The sequence below is a fragment of the Bacillus rossius genome, chromosome 5, assembly GCF_032445375.1.
Source record: "Bacillus rossius redtenbacheri isolate Brsri chromosome 5, Brsri_v3, whole genome shotgun sequence".
Classification (NCBI taxonomy): Eukaryota; Metazoa; Arthropoda; class Insecta; order Phasmatodea; family Bacillidae; genus Bacillus; species Bacillus rossius.
This window is the reverse complement of record NC_086333.1, coordinates 13,167,729-13,184,719: the sequence shown is the minus strand read 5'-3', so window position 1 is coordinate 13,184,719 and position 16,991 is coordinate 13,167,729. Positions and strand designations below refer to the sequence as shown.

General features: G+C 37.5%; 1 protein-coding gene across 3 annotated transcripts in view; it reads left to right on the top strand.

The window, feature by feature from the left end:
- LOC134531598 (5'-3' exoribonuclease 1) overlaps nt 1–16,991 on the top strand; it is a 373,786-nt gene that overhangs the window by 53,549 nt on the left and 303,246 nt on the right. For all 3 annotated transcript variants that reach the window (XM_063367328.1, XM_063367329.1, XM_063367330.1), the window contains exon 5: nt 15,667–15,831. In XM_063367328.1, the coding sequence (XP_063223398.1) occupies nt 15,667–15,831 (165 nt within the window). The remainder of the gene's footprint in view (nt 1–15,666; nt 15,832–16,991) is intronic.

The following is a 16,991-nucleotide window of genomic DNA, read 5'->3' as shown; positions in this document are numbered from 1 at the left end:
CTGAAAATGTCATTCTGTTTATATCTAATGCTTGTGTCACAATCTGACACCTTGCATTGACCAGCTGGACTCTCCACCTTAACATACTCGCATCATTGATGCAGGCTGGCTGCCCTGCCATTCAAACAGACATTTGGTTCCTCTATTCGAGGTCAAGAGGAAATTTTCCTCCTGGGTCTCACCCATATGCCAGTGCTTCAGACCTGCCACACCAACGGACGTTCTGGTTCCTTTATACAGTAGAATCCCGCTGATGCGACCCCTCACGGTTTCCAGAAAAATGGACTTATAAACGGAATGGTCGCAATAGAGAATTCGGGCCAATTTTTAACCCCCCTCCCCCAATATATCCAAATACATTAAAAAATCGCCTTTGTTTGCATAGATTTCATATTCAAATAGTCTTTGGTGTAAAAAAGACAACTTTTTAAATTCATATTACACCTCGGACTCGCATACCCCGAACAATGGGTTCCGATAAATACTCGCGCTATGTGAATTTGCGTCACGCGAGTTCGGCTATGCTAGCCTGCTGGTGGTTATTTTCATTCAAAACGTGGCGAAGGAACTTGTATGGATCAGGTTGAAAACATTTGGCTATAAACGAAAGATATAAGAACAATGCTATCCTGAAATGCTGTGTCATGTTTTTTGAGTAGATAATCACAGCGACAGACCGACAGGATGCGCTCCCGCCATTGCCGTCAGCGATGTTAATTTTCACAGCTCAAGGCAATTATCTTTTCCATGTCCTTTCAGAGCATAAAAAAAAAAAAGAAAAAAACACTTTGGAATGCAGATGGAAAAGTAACTAGGCAGTAAAATAAATATATTTACGGCCCTGCTAAATTTTTCTATTGAATAAAATTCGAGGTTATTAGTGATTTTTCAGCAGAAACTGCTGTGTGACTAATAAACAAATTGTATCATAATAACTTATAAAGTATTTATTAACAGCGAAGAACAGTTGTATAAGCCCATAAAAATATTTATTTTACCGAGAATGGACTAACAACCTGGCTTTTGGCGCACGCTGTGTGGGAGGGAAGGAGGATGCTGACAGTTATTCACGCAGAAGGTTGAAATAAGGAAGGGAATGTGTTGAAATGTTAGTTGGAAAAAGGGGGGGGGGGGGGGTTTACATGGTTTGTGGCTCTGGGAGGGATGAGCCTTGAAGAATTAGCAGGGGATGGAGAGGTAAGCGTCGTGTCACGTCACGTATTACGTCAAGCCACCGCTACCGCCAGCCTGGCCGGACGAGTTTCGTACGCTCTCGCAGAAGCTACCACAGCGGCTTTCCGTGCGGGCGGGTTAAGATAACATGACAGCTGAGATTGCTTTTCGTGCGATAGTGGACGCGCCGAGCTCGGCTAGACACTGCCCGAAGGGCATTCACACAATGTATCCGATGACACGGCGACACCCCGCGGCAGCAGTTTTATACCAAAAATTTTACTCTCACCTCGTGTTATGCAGATTTTTATTTTGCGTTATTGCCATATTGCTGTGCTATTTTCGTCTTCGAAATTGTCTTCTTATTCACTTGCTGGATAATCTCATATTTTTTCATTAGCGACAAACTGGCTCGCTTTACACTCATTTTCACGAATCCACGTCCGTGTAAATTCAAAAACGAGTCACAATCGTCAACAATGCTTTGCAAAATCAGGCCAATATTGTAAGCAAATCAAAATCTGTGTAAAACTGCGTGTGTCGTCAACGATTGTTCATAGAATTAAACCAACAATGATACCAAATCAAAATCCAAAAACAAATGTGTGTCGTCAACAATTATTCACAAAACCAAACCAGTAGTGTAACCAAATCGGCGTCCAAGAAACAAAGCTTAATAAGTTGTCCACAATCACTAATAAAAACCAAGAGAAATCCGAATCAACAAGCGAGAGAAGCGTATCCACAAGTGAGCAAAAGATCACACTAACCAGTCGCAAGACAAAGGCACGGGACCGGGGCGGCAATAGACGCGCACGTAGATGCTATCAGGTGATGCGTGCAGTTTACCGGTTTTGGCTAGCGTGGACAGTCTAGAGGGGGGTATCTATTTTTAGCCGTCTTTTGTATGCCTGCCTGCTTACAATACAGCGCTCGCCAAGATAAACGTGAACACATAGCGCCCAACAAAGTGTAACAGACTTGTTTTTCAGCCGATTTTACTCAAATTTTCGACTTTCTCTGCTCAAATTTTTCACAATTACTCAAAAAAAGGTTGTATAAACGAAATGGACGCATCAGAGGGGGGTTGTATCGGCGGGATTCTACTGTACAAGGTCGAGAGGGAATTAACCTCTTGGGTCACACACTCAACACCAGTGCTTCAGACCTGCCACATTGACAGACATACTGGTTCCTTTATACCAGGTATGCCTCCTGGATCACAGCCAGACACCAGTGCTTCAGACCTGTCGCACCGACAAAAGTACTGGTTCCTCCATATAATGTCAAGAGAGAATTTGCAGGTGTGGTCACACCCATACTTCATTGCTTCAGACCTGCCACACCGACAGATGTTCTAGTTCCTTCATACAAGTTCGAGAGAGAATTTGCCTCTGTGGTTACACCCTGATGCCAGTGCTTCAGACCTGCCACATCGACAGATGTTCTGGTTCCTCCATATGAGGTCGAAAGGGAATTTGCATGTGTGGTTCACCTATATGCCATTGCTTCATACCTGCCACACTAACATGTTGTGGTTCCTCCATACAAGGTCAAGAGGGATTTTTTTATGTGTTGTCACACCCAGACTCCAGTGCTTTAGACCTGCCACACAGACAGAAGTTCTGGGGTTCCTTCATACGTGGTCACACCCATACTTCATTGCTTCAGATCTGACCACACCAAAAACAGATGTTCTCCATACAAGGTCACACTCAGATGCCAGTTCTTCAGACTTGCCACATCAACAGATGTTCTGATGCCTCTACAAGATGTGTAGTTTTCTTATACACATTTACACAGAACACATGTAACAGATCTATCTATGCTTGCAGGACGTTTTCTACATTGAGCAGGTGAGTTGGAAAACTGCCCTTTTCCAGAAATTGAATAAATCCAGATTCCATTGAATTTGTAAACTATGAGTTCCCCTTCATGTATAGACAGAATTGTTGTGTGTCTAAAGTCTTCTTTTCCTTTGATATTTGTGAGTTGAAAAATGTAGTTCGTTGCAAAACTCTCCTTTTCCAAGTGCCAGTAAGTTACAGAACTGTCCTTTTCCAGTATGTTACAATTTGTTTCAAAACTGTCTTTATCCTACATGTTTTACCATGCATGATGTATGAAAACCATCTGTAACACTGCCATAATGTTTATATGACAAATGTTATGCATAAATTTATAAGTCTTTCTTCTTACTATTTTTGATCTTGCAGTAATTATAATGTTTGTTTTAATATAATGCAGTTGGTTACCCTTTATGTGCATTTCTATGAAAATAATCACTAACTTTGATGTTTACATTGTAACCTTTATTTTGTTTTGTGGGAATAACTAAATGAATCATTGTTATTGCCTGTGATGGATAACACAGAAAATTTTAGTAATGTGACTGAAGTTACTACAGAAAGTGGCAGGAAATGAACACGGCGAAAGGAAACATGGACTCAAGAAAAATTGAAACGAGAAAGGTAACAGCAATATAACCTCTCATATTAATGCAATGTATAGGTTGTGAAATTATAATGTAAAATATTTTTATACTGTGATAACGAACAAACTACTCATGCTATTTTGTAAGTTCTGGTTTCCATTGTTACATACTGTCCTTAACAAAATTTTCATAAGTTTAAAATAATTACCGTATGACTTTGTGGCAAGCAACTTTTCCTACATGCAGTAGGACTCCTGCATTTTTGCAATAATACTGTGTTGCATGATGCAATAATGCAAAGATTACTGATACCAGTAACTTATAATTTTTTTATGATTTTGTATTGTTTCAGGTATACATCAAAATCACTGCCAAGAAAGCCGCAGTGCGGACATGATACGAAGATGTGCAACTCTAGCCATGAAAGATATCAGACATTTCCATCAGGCCTTTTATGCTACCTCTCGTAAAGTGTCTCAGGATAGCTTTATTTTGAAGTATACTTCCCAGATGGCTCCAAAGAGGACTTTTTGGGCAAAGGTAGCAAACAGTTCCAGGAGTATACATTGACATTTTCAAGTTATTCGGAACAGTCAAGAGACTTGGAAAGGAAGTACAGTATAATCCCGCCGATGCGACCCCCCTCTGATGCGTCCATTCCATTTATACAACCGTTTTTTGAGAAACCGTGAAAAATTTGAGCAGAGAAGGTCGAAAATTTGAGTTAAATCGGCTGAAAAACAAGTCTGTTACACTTTGTTGGGCGCTAAGTGGTCACGTTTATCTTGGCGAGCACTGTACTGTAAGCAGGCAGGCATACAAAAGACTGCTAAAAATAGATACCACCCCTTGACTGTCCACGCTAGCCAATACCGGTAAACTGCGCGCATCACCTGATAGCATCTACGAGTGCATCTATTGCCGTCCCGGTCCCGTGCCTTTGTCTTGCGACTGGTTAGTGTGATCTTGCCAGCTGCATCTCAGGTGTCACTGGCCACACAAAGCTGTGTTCACTGTGTTAACGACGTCACCAGGTGTTTGGTTCTCGGCTATTTTTCTATAACATCGCTGACTTCGCACATGCGCAGATAAACAAAAAAAAAAATGCGTAGAATTATGCTATACACCTCGGACTCGCATACCCTGAACAATGGGTTCCAATAAATACTCGCGCTACATGAATTCGCGTCACGCGAGTTCGGCTATGCTAGCCGGCTGGTGGTTATTTTCGTTCAAAACGTGGCGAAGGAACTTGTGTGGATCAGGTAGAAAACATTTGGCTATAAACGAAAGATATAAGAACAATGCTATCCTGAAATGCTGTGTCATGTTTTTGGAGTAGATAATCACAGCGACAGACCGACAGGATGCGCTCCCGCCCTTGCCGTCAGCGATGTTTATTTTGACAGCTCAAGCAATTATCTTTTCCTCGTCCCTTCACAGCGTAAAAAAAGAAGAAAAAACATGTTCGAATGCAGATGGAAAAGTAACTGTGCAGTAAAATAAATATATTTACGGCCCTGCTAAATTTTTCTATTGAATAAAATTCGAGGTATTAGTGATTTTTCAGCAGAAACTGCTGTGTGACTAATAAACAAATTGTATCATAATAACTTATAAAGTATTTATTAATGGCGAAGGACAGTCGTGTAAGCCCCTAAAAATATTTATTTTACAGAGAATGGACTGTACAACCTGGCTTTTGCCGCACGCTGTGTGGGAGGGGAGGATGATGCTGACAGTTTCTCACACAGAAGGTTGAAATAAGGGAGGGAATGTGTTGAAATGTTAGTTGGAAAAGGGAAGGGAGGGTTGTTTTTACATGGTTTGTGGCTCTGGGAGGGATGAGCCTTGAAGAATTAGCAGGGGATGGGAGAGGTAAGCGTCGCGTCACGTCACGTATTACGTCAAGCCACCGCTACCGCCAGCCTGGCCGAACGAGTTTCGTACGCTCACGCAGAAGCTACCACAGCGGCTTTTCGTGCGGGCGGGTTAAGATAACATGACAGCTGAGATGGCTTTTCGTGCAATAGTGGACGCACCGAGCTGGCTAGACACTGCCCGAGCGGCATTCCCGTGTATGTATTCTACGATGCGATGCGGTGACACCCTGAATTCTCTGTTGCTACCATTCCGTTTATAAGTCCGTTTTTCCGTAAACCGTGATGGGTCGCATCAGCGGGATTCTACTGTACTTGTTTTTGACTGGAAAACTTCTGTGCAAATTGTTCTCAAGCCTACATCACAGTGGCACTTTCGGTTATCTATGTGCAAGAGGATAATTCTAACAAGAATTAAAAATGGTGCAGTCCGTGTTAGAGCCCAAATCAACTATGAAGTAGATTGTGCAACTGTTTCATCTATGATCAGAAGGGGCATGGCTGTGGCCAATATTAATCCAGAACCATTGTTACACTCAGTTCCTGTAAAAAAAAAGCAAAACTGAAAGATGTCAATAATCTTCTTTCTAAACATTTCGGTAAGAACTGGCGAGACTTGGAACATCTAGAATACTACCGAAATGTTATTGATGCTCAAGAAGTCGAGCATACAGATGGAAATGCAATCTAAGAGTGTGCCAATGTGGATGAAGCAGATGATCCAGTGGTGTAGACTTTTATTCTTTCCAGATGAAACATTTCCGCTTTATGTGTAACATTATGTACATAGTGCTAAAGTTTGTAAAGTTTACAAAAAAAAAGCTCAACTACCCCATTAAAACGTGTTTTAATACCAAAACTGTCGTTTTCCGCTAGTTTGCTGCAAAACTGTCCTTTTCCATATTACAATCTCGAATAACTCAAGGCGGTTTATCTGGATTTTTAAAATATTTCATTAGTCAACTACTATTATTGTACTCTTACTACAGAAAATTGAAGCTGCATAGAATATGAAAAATTACTTAAGTTATGAGTTTTTCCTATTTCTTGAAAAATCACTTCTGGTGGATAAGGATAGTTCTGCAACTCACCTGCTCATGTATACTTGTGACACATGGAATATGTGTCTTAAATTTTGTTTCCCTTTTATCTTAAAATCTGGGACAGGCACTGTTTCTTGGTTTGTATGGTTGTTGCTACTGCAGTCAGAACAGGGCGTGATTGATTGCTTTCCTAGTCTGTACATACTGATCATGCAATTTTTCAGCCAGTTTCAAAATGAATTTTTAACGGGGCTCATAGATCTTCCGTTGGTTTCTTTGTAATCACACAAGTAATGATGGCTGCAAAATCCAAAATATTGTAAAATATTTGTATGTTGCACCAGTGGGTTTAGCTGTTTGTATGTTTTATTGCCATCTGCTCAACTATGTCCACTCTATATTTAGTGCTGTTATGGAGATGTTCAAACTCTGAAATTTTACCTGCAGTTGTACAAATTTCAATCCCAGTATGTACAGTACTGAGTATCAGAACATTCTTTTTTGTTTTCCCTTGATAAACAGTCATATTACTTCCATCATGTGTATGTACATACTGAGGTGCTTTTTAGCTAAGCTTTTGATGATGTTACTTGTACAGGAACTTCTCTTTGCACTCTGTTCATAGAGCCCTCTACTGAAATACGTATCTTTTAGCTTCTTGGCAAGATTCAGGGATGTGAAGAAGTCTGTTGTGACATTTAATTCAATATTTTTGTATGAGCTCACTAAACACATCACTGCATTTTCAGGAAGACTCTCACCAGTTGGATGCAGCTCATCTTTACCTAGATAAGGAAATATGTTGCAATAGTACTTATAAACCAAGACCCAGAATGTTATAAAAATTTTTTTGCTCTGTTTGACCATGGTTCACAATAAATGTAATGTTTTGGTATTAGTATTGACCTACTGTTACAATTAGTTTCCTTTCAGAGTTTATACAACTATAATAATACTGTCAAAAGACACTATTTTATTGTCTGAAAAATCAACAAATAAATTTAAAAAATTTAAAACTTATTATAATTATTGATCATGTATAAAATATGAATATTAATTAGTGGTGCATCGATATGACTTTACCAATTCGATTACCGATTATGAGGGCAATAATCAGCATATACCGATTCAGTTACCGATTATTATGAACAAATTTTTTTAAGTGTAATAATTCACACAAAATTTTTATTCCCATGTGAATTTAATAACAAGATTAGGTAAAATTGAGAATACAGTTTTTAGTAACAATATAAAAATTTATAAAATACACTATTAAGTCATTGCAAAGTGTAAATTAATTTACTTATATTTATATTTATTATTGTAAACAACTTGAACTACAGTCTAATAATTGTAATTTACAATGGGTAAGTTTTTGTTGAGGAAAACTAGCATTCTTAAGAGGCCACTCCAGTGTTTCAGGGGGACTACGCAACCCGCGTTAACCTCATAAGATTCAATGCTATTTTCATTTTGCTTATAACTAATTAACTAATATAGATTTAGAAATGATGCTTGCTTGATATGCAAGACAACGATGCTCTTATCAAAGCCCCTTTCTTCAAAAACGTGCATAAATTATGGTTCAAACCTAGACAATACACTTATGCATATTAGTAAAGATTAGTATAAAACCATAATTTATTCACGTTTTTGAAGAAAGGGGCTTTGATAAGAGCATCGTTGTCTTACATATCAAGCAAACATCATTTCTAAATCTATATTAGTTAATTAGTTATAAGCAAAATGAAAATAGCATTGAATCTTATGAGGTTAACACGGGTTGTGTAGTGCCCCTGAAACACTGGAGTGGCCTCTTAAGTTTTCAGGCAACATCCTGGTCATCTTATTCTGCAAATTGTTTCCGGCCGAAGAAAACAGTCTTTCAGAGGAAACAGAACCAAGTTGTACTATCAAATACTTGAAAGCCTCTTCTTTGAGATATGGATAATTGACTTTCTTTCTCCAAAAAAGAATATGATCAGCTTGTAGGTTAATTGTTGGAGCCTTCATATAATCCTCAAGCTCCTCCAGAATGCTGCCTGAAAATAAATTATCATTAATTATTTTTTTTATAATTTATCTATTCTCAAGCTGCTAAGTCTTAATGTTACAGTACATGAATATAAAATAGTAAAATACTCACCACTAAGCTGAGTGGTAGCAGCTGCAGAATCTGCTATCATCCTGTGGAACATTTGCCATGTTCCTTTTTGAGAATCGGAAGGACCAGGAAGAGAGAGAACACAGCTAGTAGATGGTTTTGTTTCAGAATTTACATAATCTGGTGTCTGTCCAATGTTCTTTACACACTCTTTCACTCTTCCAATGCTGATGCTTTCCCTGAATGAATGATGCTTGCACCGTGGGTCGAGCAAGGTACACGACAAATATGTCTCTGTCATCTCAAGGTCTGCAAAACGTGAAGCAAGTGCAAATTTTAAATTAGTGGACAGAGATTTAATGCACCCTTGTTGTTTTTTCTTTATTTCATGCATATGGTGAAGGCTGTTTATTAGTGGTGTTGAAGATTTTTCATCACTTACAGTTTTTATGACATCTTCAAAATACCCTAACAGTTCCACTACTTGTTCAGCCAGGAGTCAGTCTTCATCAGAGATCTTACAACTAAACTTACTACAGTGAGAAAGTGCAACTGTGATTGAAAGATGCTATTCTAGAAGTCTTTGCAACATATGATATGTTGATTGGCTAAAGTGCCCAACAACCCTTCTTGCTACTGTCAGCAAATCACGAACAGGGCTTTAAGCAGGCCCTCACTCAAAGTAATTTGAACACTGTGTGCAAAACAGTGATTATTTGCCATTTTCAAATGATCTCTCACAGTACATGTCATGTTTGGCGCATTGTCTGTAACTACTGCACACACTTGGCTTAAAATCCCCCAATCCTCAAAACATTGCTTCAATTTTTTAGCAATATTAACTGCAGTGTTAGAATCCCCATAGAAAGGAATAACCTTAAGGCAGAAATGAATCCTACTCAGTGAATCCACAACATGGACAGTGATGCTAATGAAGTCATTTTATTTGGGATGATTCATCACATGTCCACATGTCTGTCGTAACAGCAATACGGCTAAGTTGAGAAAGAAGTATTCTTACTTTGGTCTTAACTTTCTCGTTCATCTTCAGAATTACAGTACTTGTGAAGTGTTTTATGGAAGGGATGTTATACCTAGGAACTGTCTTGGCCATGAGGCGTCTGAAACTATTATTTTCGACTATCACTCAAGGCTGCATATCTTCACAAATTATTTCAGCTATTAACTGTGTCAGTTCTAATATTCTTGGGTAATTCACATCATACAGTATTTTCTTTTCCATGATATCTGTTATTTTTGTTAGAGCCAATTTCATTACTTTTCTTGGAACTCCATCTGTATCACAATCATCTGTGGTTACATTAGCACACTTCTCCATTACAGTCAAACCTCATTATTACAAACCTGAAGGGACCATAATTTTAGCACTTTGTAATAACGAGGGTTTGTATTAACCAAACTATTGGAATATCATTACAAAAAAAATTGATTGAACTTTAAATGCCTAAATTTACAACCATAAAGAAAATTATATACACTGTTGGTAGTTTAAGCTGGCTTCACTACATGCATAACAATTTGTAAACACTGAAGAAAACAAACACAATGCAACACTTGCAGAATAAATCATAATACAAACTTCAATAAACTTGCATTCATGACAAATTTTCTATTCAAACATTTGGTTTAAAAAAAGCATCAATTCTGGTTTGCACTATTTTTTTCTTATAGGCATTGTTTACCACATTACAAAGCTTATCAAAGGCCAGTACTGATCAAGTATTAGTTGAGCAGTCTGTATCCAATCTTTTACTTTGGTCGTATCTACTGCTGCCGACTCCCCACACATAGTTTTGCCAACAAGATTGTTGCGATCCTTAAACCGTTGTAGCCAACCATTGCTGAACTAAAAGTCTGAAATTCCTAACCTCAATGCTAGGTAGTCTGCCTTCTTCTGAATCATAGGTCCAGAAATAGACAAGTTTGCTGCACACATTTCTTCAAACCACTGCAACAAGGTAGCTTCCATTTCTTGATGTTCTGGGCCTCACATTCTTTTTCTTGTTGATAATTTGCACGAACTCGCAAAAGCCTATTCAATCTTTTCACGATTTTTTAGTATTGTCGACAACGACGATTGCTGGATATTAATTCTCTCACAATTTCAGTTTTCGTTCTCTCTCCATTGTCTATTTCTTCAATAATTTGAATTTTAACTTGCATTGTAAGGTCGTTGCGTTTATGTTTCGCAGTCATATTACAAAACAACTCACACTCAAAATTGAGGTTAAGATTAAGACATACGTGCGTGAACAATGGAAAATATCAGAACTTTTTTCCATAGATTGTTTAAACATCTACGTGTGTACACTTCCGACGACTAATATTAATAAGGTATAGAGTAGTTTTCCTTTTCGTTTTCCGTTTACAACATGGCATCTTTTCTATTTTAGTTACTAACATCGCCACTAGAGTTGAACTTTTCATCTTGTTTTTCGACCATTTTGTGCTGTAGGATACACGTTGGAGACACGTTTGTTTACATGACGGTTATGAAGACATGATTTACTTTAGACCTCGGCTGTGAAATTCGTATTAACCGTTTATTTATAAACGTTAACAGCTACTTGAGGGATCAAAACAACTTTGTAATTCATATTAACCGTATTTCGTATTAAAAGTACTGAATAACATAGGAAAGCATACCTTATTTTCTGGGACTGTGAAAGTACTTTGCATAAACGGGAATTTCGTACTAAGCGGATTCGTATTAATGAGGTTTGACTGTAATTTATCAGGATGCATTCGCTTGATGTGGTTCCATAGGTTAGTAGTACAGTAGAGCACACCTCAACCGGAATCATTGGGGGGAGGTCTATGGGTCCGGGTCTATAGGTCCGGTTATGGGAAAATTCTGGGTAAGGGTAGTTGCAGTAGGGAGGCAAAAAAAAAAGCCATTACATGCTGCACATATTAACTTATAAGTACAGTCAAAGTTGTACTGTAAATATTTTCCACAGTTAATAAACCATAAAATAAAAAATATGTAGATCTACATACGTACTGTTTTCTAAACGTGCCGGGTCGTAAAACTCCAGGCTGGTTGAATGACCTTCATTCAAGCAAGCTGGCAGGCACGTGTTTCTTATCTCTATGGGTGGGTGCGTGAGTGAGCGAAGAGGATGATGGAAAAGGTTCGGGGGAGGTAGTAGGACTACAGCTGCGGTGTTGTGTTACTTCTGTGTTGACGTGCTAGTGATTCACACTTCCGGGAGTGTGTATAGTCACTGCCACGCACAGTTTACATTTCACATACACAAGAATAACACTTCAAGCATCTCGTTTACAAACACAAAGTTAGAAAAATACAGGTAAATGTAGACTGTTTAACCATATATTAACTTATAAATATGTTCATAATACATATTTGTGCACTAAATTATTGTCTACAAACTGAAAGCATCACACGTTGGAAGTAAATGTTACTAGCTATCACGTGTGTCAGCGTGTGTAGTGGGAGTCGGTGTACATACTCTCGGGTCGGCCGGAATTTTCCATTTACTTGACAGTGAAACAATAAAACTACTTATAGCATAAACATCTTTATAGTAATTCACGTCCGACACGAAAACCAGCGGTGTATTTACTAGGGATGGGAAAACCGATTCCCAATTTCATCGATACCTACCGATTCTACTTAAATAATCGAGAATCGAGAATCAATGATAAAAGTCGATTCCCGCATGTATAAAAAAAATCATTTCACAACATTGCAAATCTGTCAGATACAATTATTTAACGACTCTTTGAGTGGGGTTATGACTGACTAGATGCATATATAACAGTCATATTTCCCCAAATAAACAATATCTAAAACTTGGGTCAGTGTTATACACAAGTCAAAGTACAAAAATTATTTATAAAAATATTATCACTGCTTATTAGTAGGGGCCTGTTCTTTTTGCGATCGCGATTAAACGACGATAAACGTGAAATCACCGTAAAATACAGTTTTTACGCGAAATCGCCAACACAGCGTTTTTCCACGAAATTTAGTATTAAAACGCGAAATCGCAATGTTTTTACGGGAAATTTAAATATTACGTAAAAGACTTGTTTCGTCACTGGTAAACAAACACCGCAACATGGCCGCCACTGAACATTAATCATAAATGCACTAAAGCAAACAAAAGCTTACACACGCTCACGTTATAATATTAAACCCAAAAATATACTGTAAAAATACGCAAAACTACGGCGTTTATTTTCTTTTCCGGCATAATGTTTGGATAGATAAGACAAACACGCAAAGTTTTAAAGCCTACGCACACTGCTCGGGGCACTGACGTCAGCTTGGAACAGCGTTACGTGAGTGGCCATACCATGTCAGCCGGGGGCGCTGGCATATAGTTGGAACAGCATCGTAGTATCAAGCAGATTATTGGGAACTATCTTTACTTTGTCACCCAGCCATACGGGGCAGCACAAGCATTTTAAATCGCGCCAAAAAGTGGAAAAACTTAAACAAACATTCATTTTCGAATGGTGTGACGATGATGATTAGTTGGTCAGTGTTTTATAGACTTTGTTGGGTCGTTACCACAACGCCGAAATAACAACGAATGAATTTGTGTGTGTTTCTTAAATGTAACTTAATGCCGAAATACCACAATCAAGTACTACACTTTCATTTGCTAGTTCTCTAGTTGTTGATTAATTTTGTTACTGTTCCATTTTACAAATTTTTTTAGTTAATTTGTACCCTTCTCTAAGTTAGGCAAGTTGTATGAACGAAAATAATTTATACTGCTCAAGGAAAGCTTAAAAATTTTTTTTATTGTTTATTCCGTATTACAAAACAAATTTTAGATTAGTTTGACCCCTTTGACATATGAGCCATTAACTTCTAATGATGTAAACATTTATATGAGTTAATTTTAATAACTTAGTTATGTACTCAAATTTGATAAATATGATTTTATGATGTATGCTACATCATATATGTATTGAAAGCTGAAAAAAAAAAAATGTTGCAAATAGAATTTGAATTATTTAATATTAAGTTAACTAGTTGAGTATCGAGTATCGAGAATCAAAGGATTTTTTAAGGAATCGATAATCGGGTATCGGAATCGAAAATTTTGGAATCGTCCCATCCCTAGTATTTACGCAATGCGCGGGAAAGACTGGCTATAATTAACTCTCTGACAGACGTGCGCACGCATGCCTACAAGACATGTACAGTCAGGCAAAAGCTAAAACGCTTTGTTCCAGTGCGGAAATATTTTGGAGATGTTTTGTAATGTTTTAATTTTTTTGGAAAATTAGTTCCGGATATTGGGAGTTCTGTTTGTGGGAATTACGGTTGAGGGGTGCTCTACTGTAGTGTATCCCTGCTGATTCCAAGTCAGTCCACTACCACCACGAGAAATTACCGTTTTACAACGTAAACATGTTGGTTTATTTTGTTTATAGAAAAATGTTTCCACACTTCGCTTTTTTTCCTCCCTACTCACCATCGCACTATAATATTATAAAAACGACACAAAACCAATTTTAGCATGTGATTATATTTATGTTGACTGAATATATAAAATTATAAATACTTTTTCACTTTTCACGTCACACACAAATAACACAACAACAGATAATGTTGCCAAAGACGCCCGTAATGAGTTGGTAAAACGCAGTGATAAACTCTAGAAGGTATCGGGACCGCGATTTTGAACCGCTACTACGACTCGAAAAGATTGATTGTCATAGAATCCACTGCAACTGCTTGTAGTATTTTGATTGCGTGCCATCTATTTTACGTCTCTGGCTATAGGTAATGTACAAGGCCACTAAACAAGAGACAGAACAAAAGACGTAATATAAACAAACACGTAGGAAAAATGTATTTTTTATTGTTGGAGGCAGTGAGATTTATTAAACTTTATGAAGTATCTGTAATCAAGATCTGACGGAGTTAGATGAATTTTGTAATATGTATAAATATTACCGTATTTCGTCCTAAAAGGTCTAACAAAATATTACACAGTAAAAACCAACTGAATAACGCCGGGCAGAGTAATGATAACACTTTGCACAAATGTGGTATGTATCGTATTATTAAAAACTTTTCACTTCATTGCAAATAATTTATCTGAATCGCAAAAAATTCTATCATAATAACTTTTTTAGTTAATACTTAAGATTAAATGAAACACGTAAATAATCGGCAAAGTAATCGTTAAGATAAATGCCAATTACGATTAACTGGAAAGTACCTATAATCACGATTACGATTCATCGGTATCCGCATCGGTGCACCACTAATATTAATGTATTAATGTTAACAGCTGGATAGCATCAATCTGACAACATTGGGTGCAGTGTATTCTGTAATGCAATCTAAGTGGGAGACAGATATAGTTAAAAAAAACATTTTTTATTATTACCAGCTTAAAAATTCTAAAACAAAAATGTCCTTTTTTTTTTATAAATTCATTCTTATACGTGATATTTTATTGTATTTATTGCTTTAGATAAAATATTGGGCATTGAAGGGAATTTTTTGGAAAGTATTGCGATATCAGCAGTATCGTGAAATTAACGTGATGAAAAGCCGCTGGTGTTTAGCTAGTCAAGTGTAAAGTGGCATATTCCAGAGCCTTAATGCTTGTTAACACTTTATAGAGGGCATGAAGATGTTACTACAATGAAAGTATATATTTATCAACAAACAACAAACTTTGTTTCTTTGGCAGGTATATTCATTATTATATGCCCACTGTGGTGATTTAATTTATAACAACTAGATTCACATAAAAAGCAGAAGTAATATATCTTTATACATTGACTTTCTTGAACACTAGCAGTGACTTCAGTTATACATAGGCGAGTCTCGTCACAAGTGACCTCGTGGCACAACCTGCTCGCCTGCGTCAGGATGTAGGTTATGTAAGCTTCAGAATGCGTGGTCTGTGACGAGTTGGGGTAGCAAATGAGGAGCTCATCACTTAAATAAGTGTATGACATGTATTGCCTAACAGCACTATGTGTCACTCTGAGGCCACGGCTGTGTTGTAGACTCCTGGAGAGGGGGAGCACAAGATCATGGACTACATCCGCTACATGAAGAGCCGGCCGGACTACGACCCCAACACTCGGCACTGCCTGTACGGCCTTGATGCCGACCTCATCATGCTAGGGCTGTGCACCCACGAGCCACACTTCGCTCTGCTGCGCGAAGAGGTAAGTTGTTTTACAATAGTGTGAATGTGTGGCACACATTTTTTCAGCTAGCGAGTGTCTAACGATCCATATCAGAAGGCCGAGTGAATGGCTACAGAATCTTTGCTACAGAGATGTGGTGGACAATGATGAAGGAATTATGAAAATGTGATGAATGTATCCATGATGTTCTTGGGGGGTACCAGGCTTAGATTTTTGGTTCATTTTTCATCAAAATTTTTCCAAGCGGTTCCAAAATTTTTTTTTTCCAAATAACAAAACAGTGGTTTAAATTAGTGATGGCCCGATATCCAAAAACCCAATACTGATACCGATTCCGATATTTCCAAATTTACCGATCCGATACCCGATATTCCGATAATAGGCCTATCTCATTTCTAACACTGATTCTATAAAATTGTGTTTCTGGAGTACTGTTAGAGACAATAATGAAAAATGTTAAATATTAATAAAACATACTTATGTGAATGTATATTATTTTTATTAATTGTAAAATATTGTAAATTCACATTAAATGAAAGTTAATAATGAAATTATCATAATGGCCTAGAAATAAGCTCTCTAAATTCAAGGTCTTAAAAATTAAATTGTTTTTCAAGGCCAGATAAAGCAATATTCTGGTGTAGGTATTACCTACAGTATGCAAAAAACATATTGTAACTACAAGGAAACAAATTTCAGATTTTTGTGGAGAAATATTGAGAAATCTTGTAGCTGTCCGGTATTAGTCTAGTGTATTTGCTTATAATGTATGAATCACGAGTCACTGCATGTACTTAGTCTAGTGTCTCAACTGTAATCTACGAAAAATACCGTCCGAAAAACATCAAACTTTTGTACCCTTTGTAAAATTTCATCACGGTAAACGACACGCTAGAAAGGAAGGTCTTCAAATAGCAAATTTTGTGACCATAGTTCAAGTGTATCACTCCATTTATTGGTGAGAAAACACGTTAAAAATACGTGAAAAGTAATTTCAATACAACTTTGAAACGTACTGCAGAGTTTATAAAACCACACATCTTTATTTATGTTGTTGGCAATGCACTCAGTATAACCAACATAATACTTTTGCTGCAACTTGCCCTACTTAAACACGTTTCATATTTTAGCTTTTGTAAAACTTACGTAACGTTTGTGTATAGAACAGCAGTTCGCGA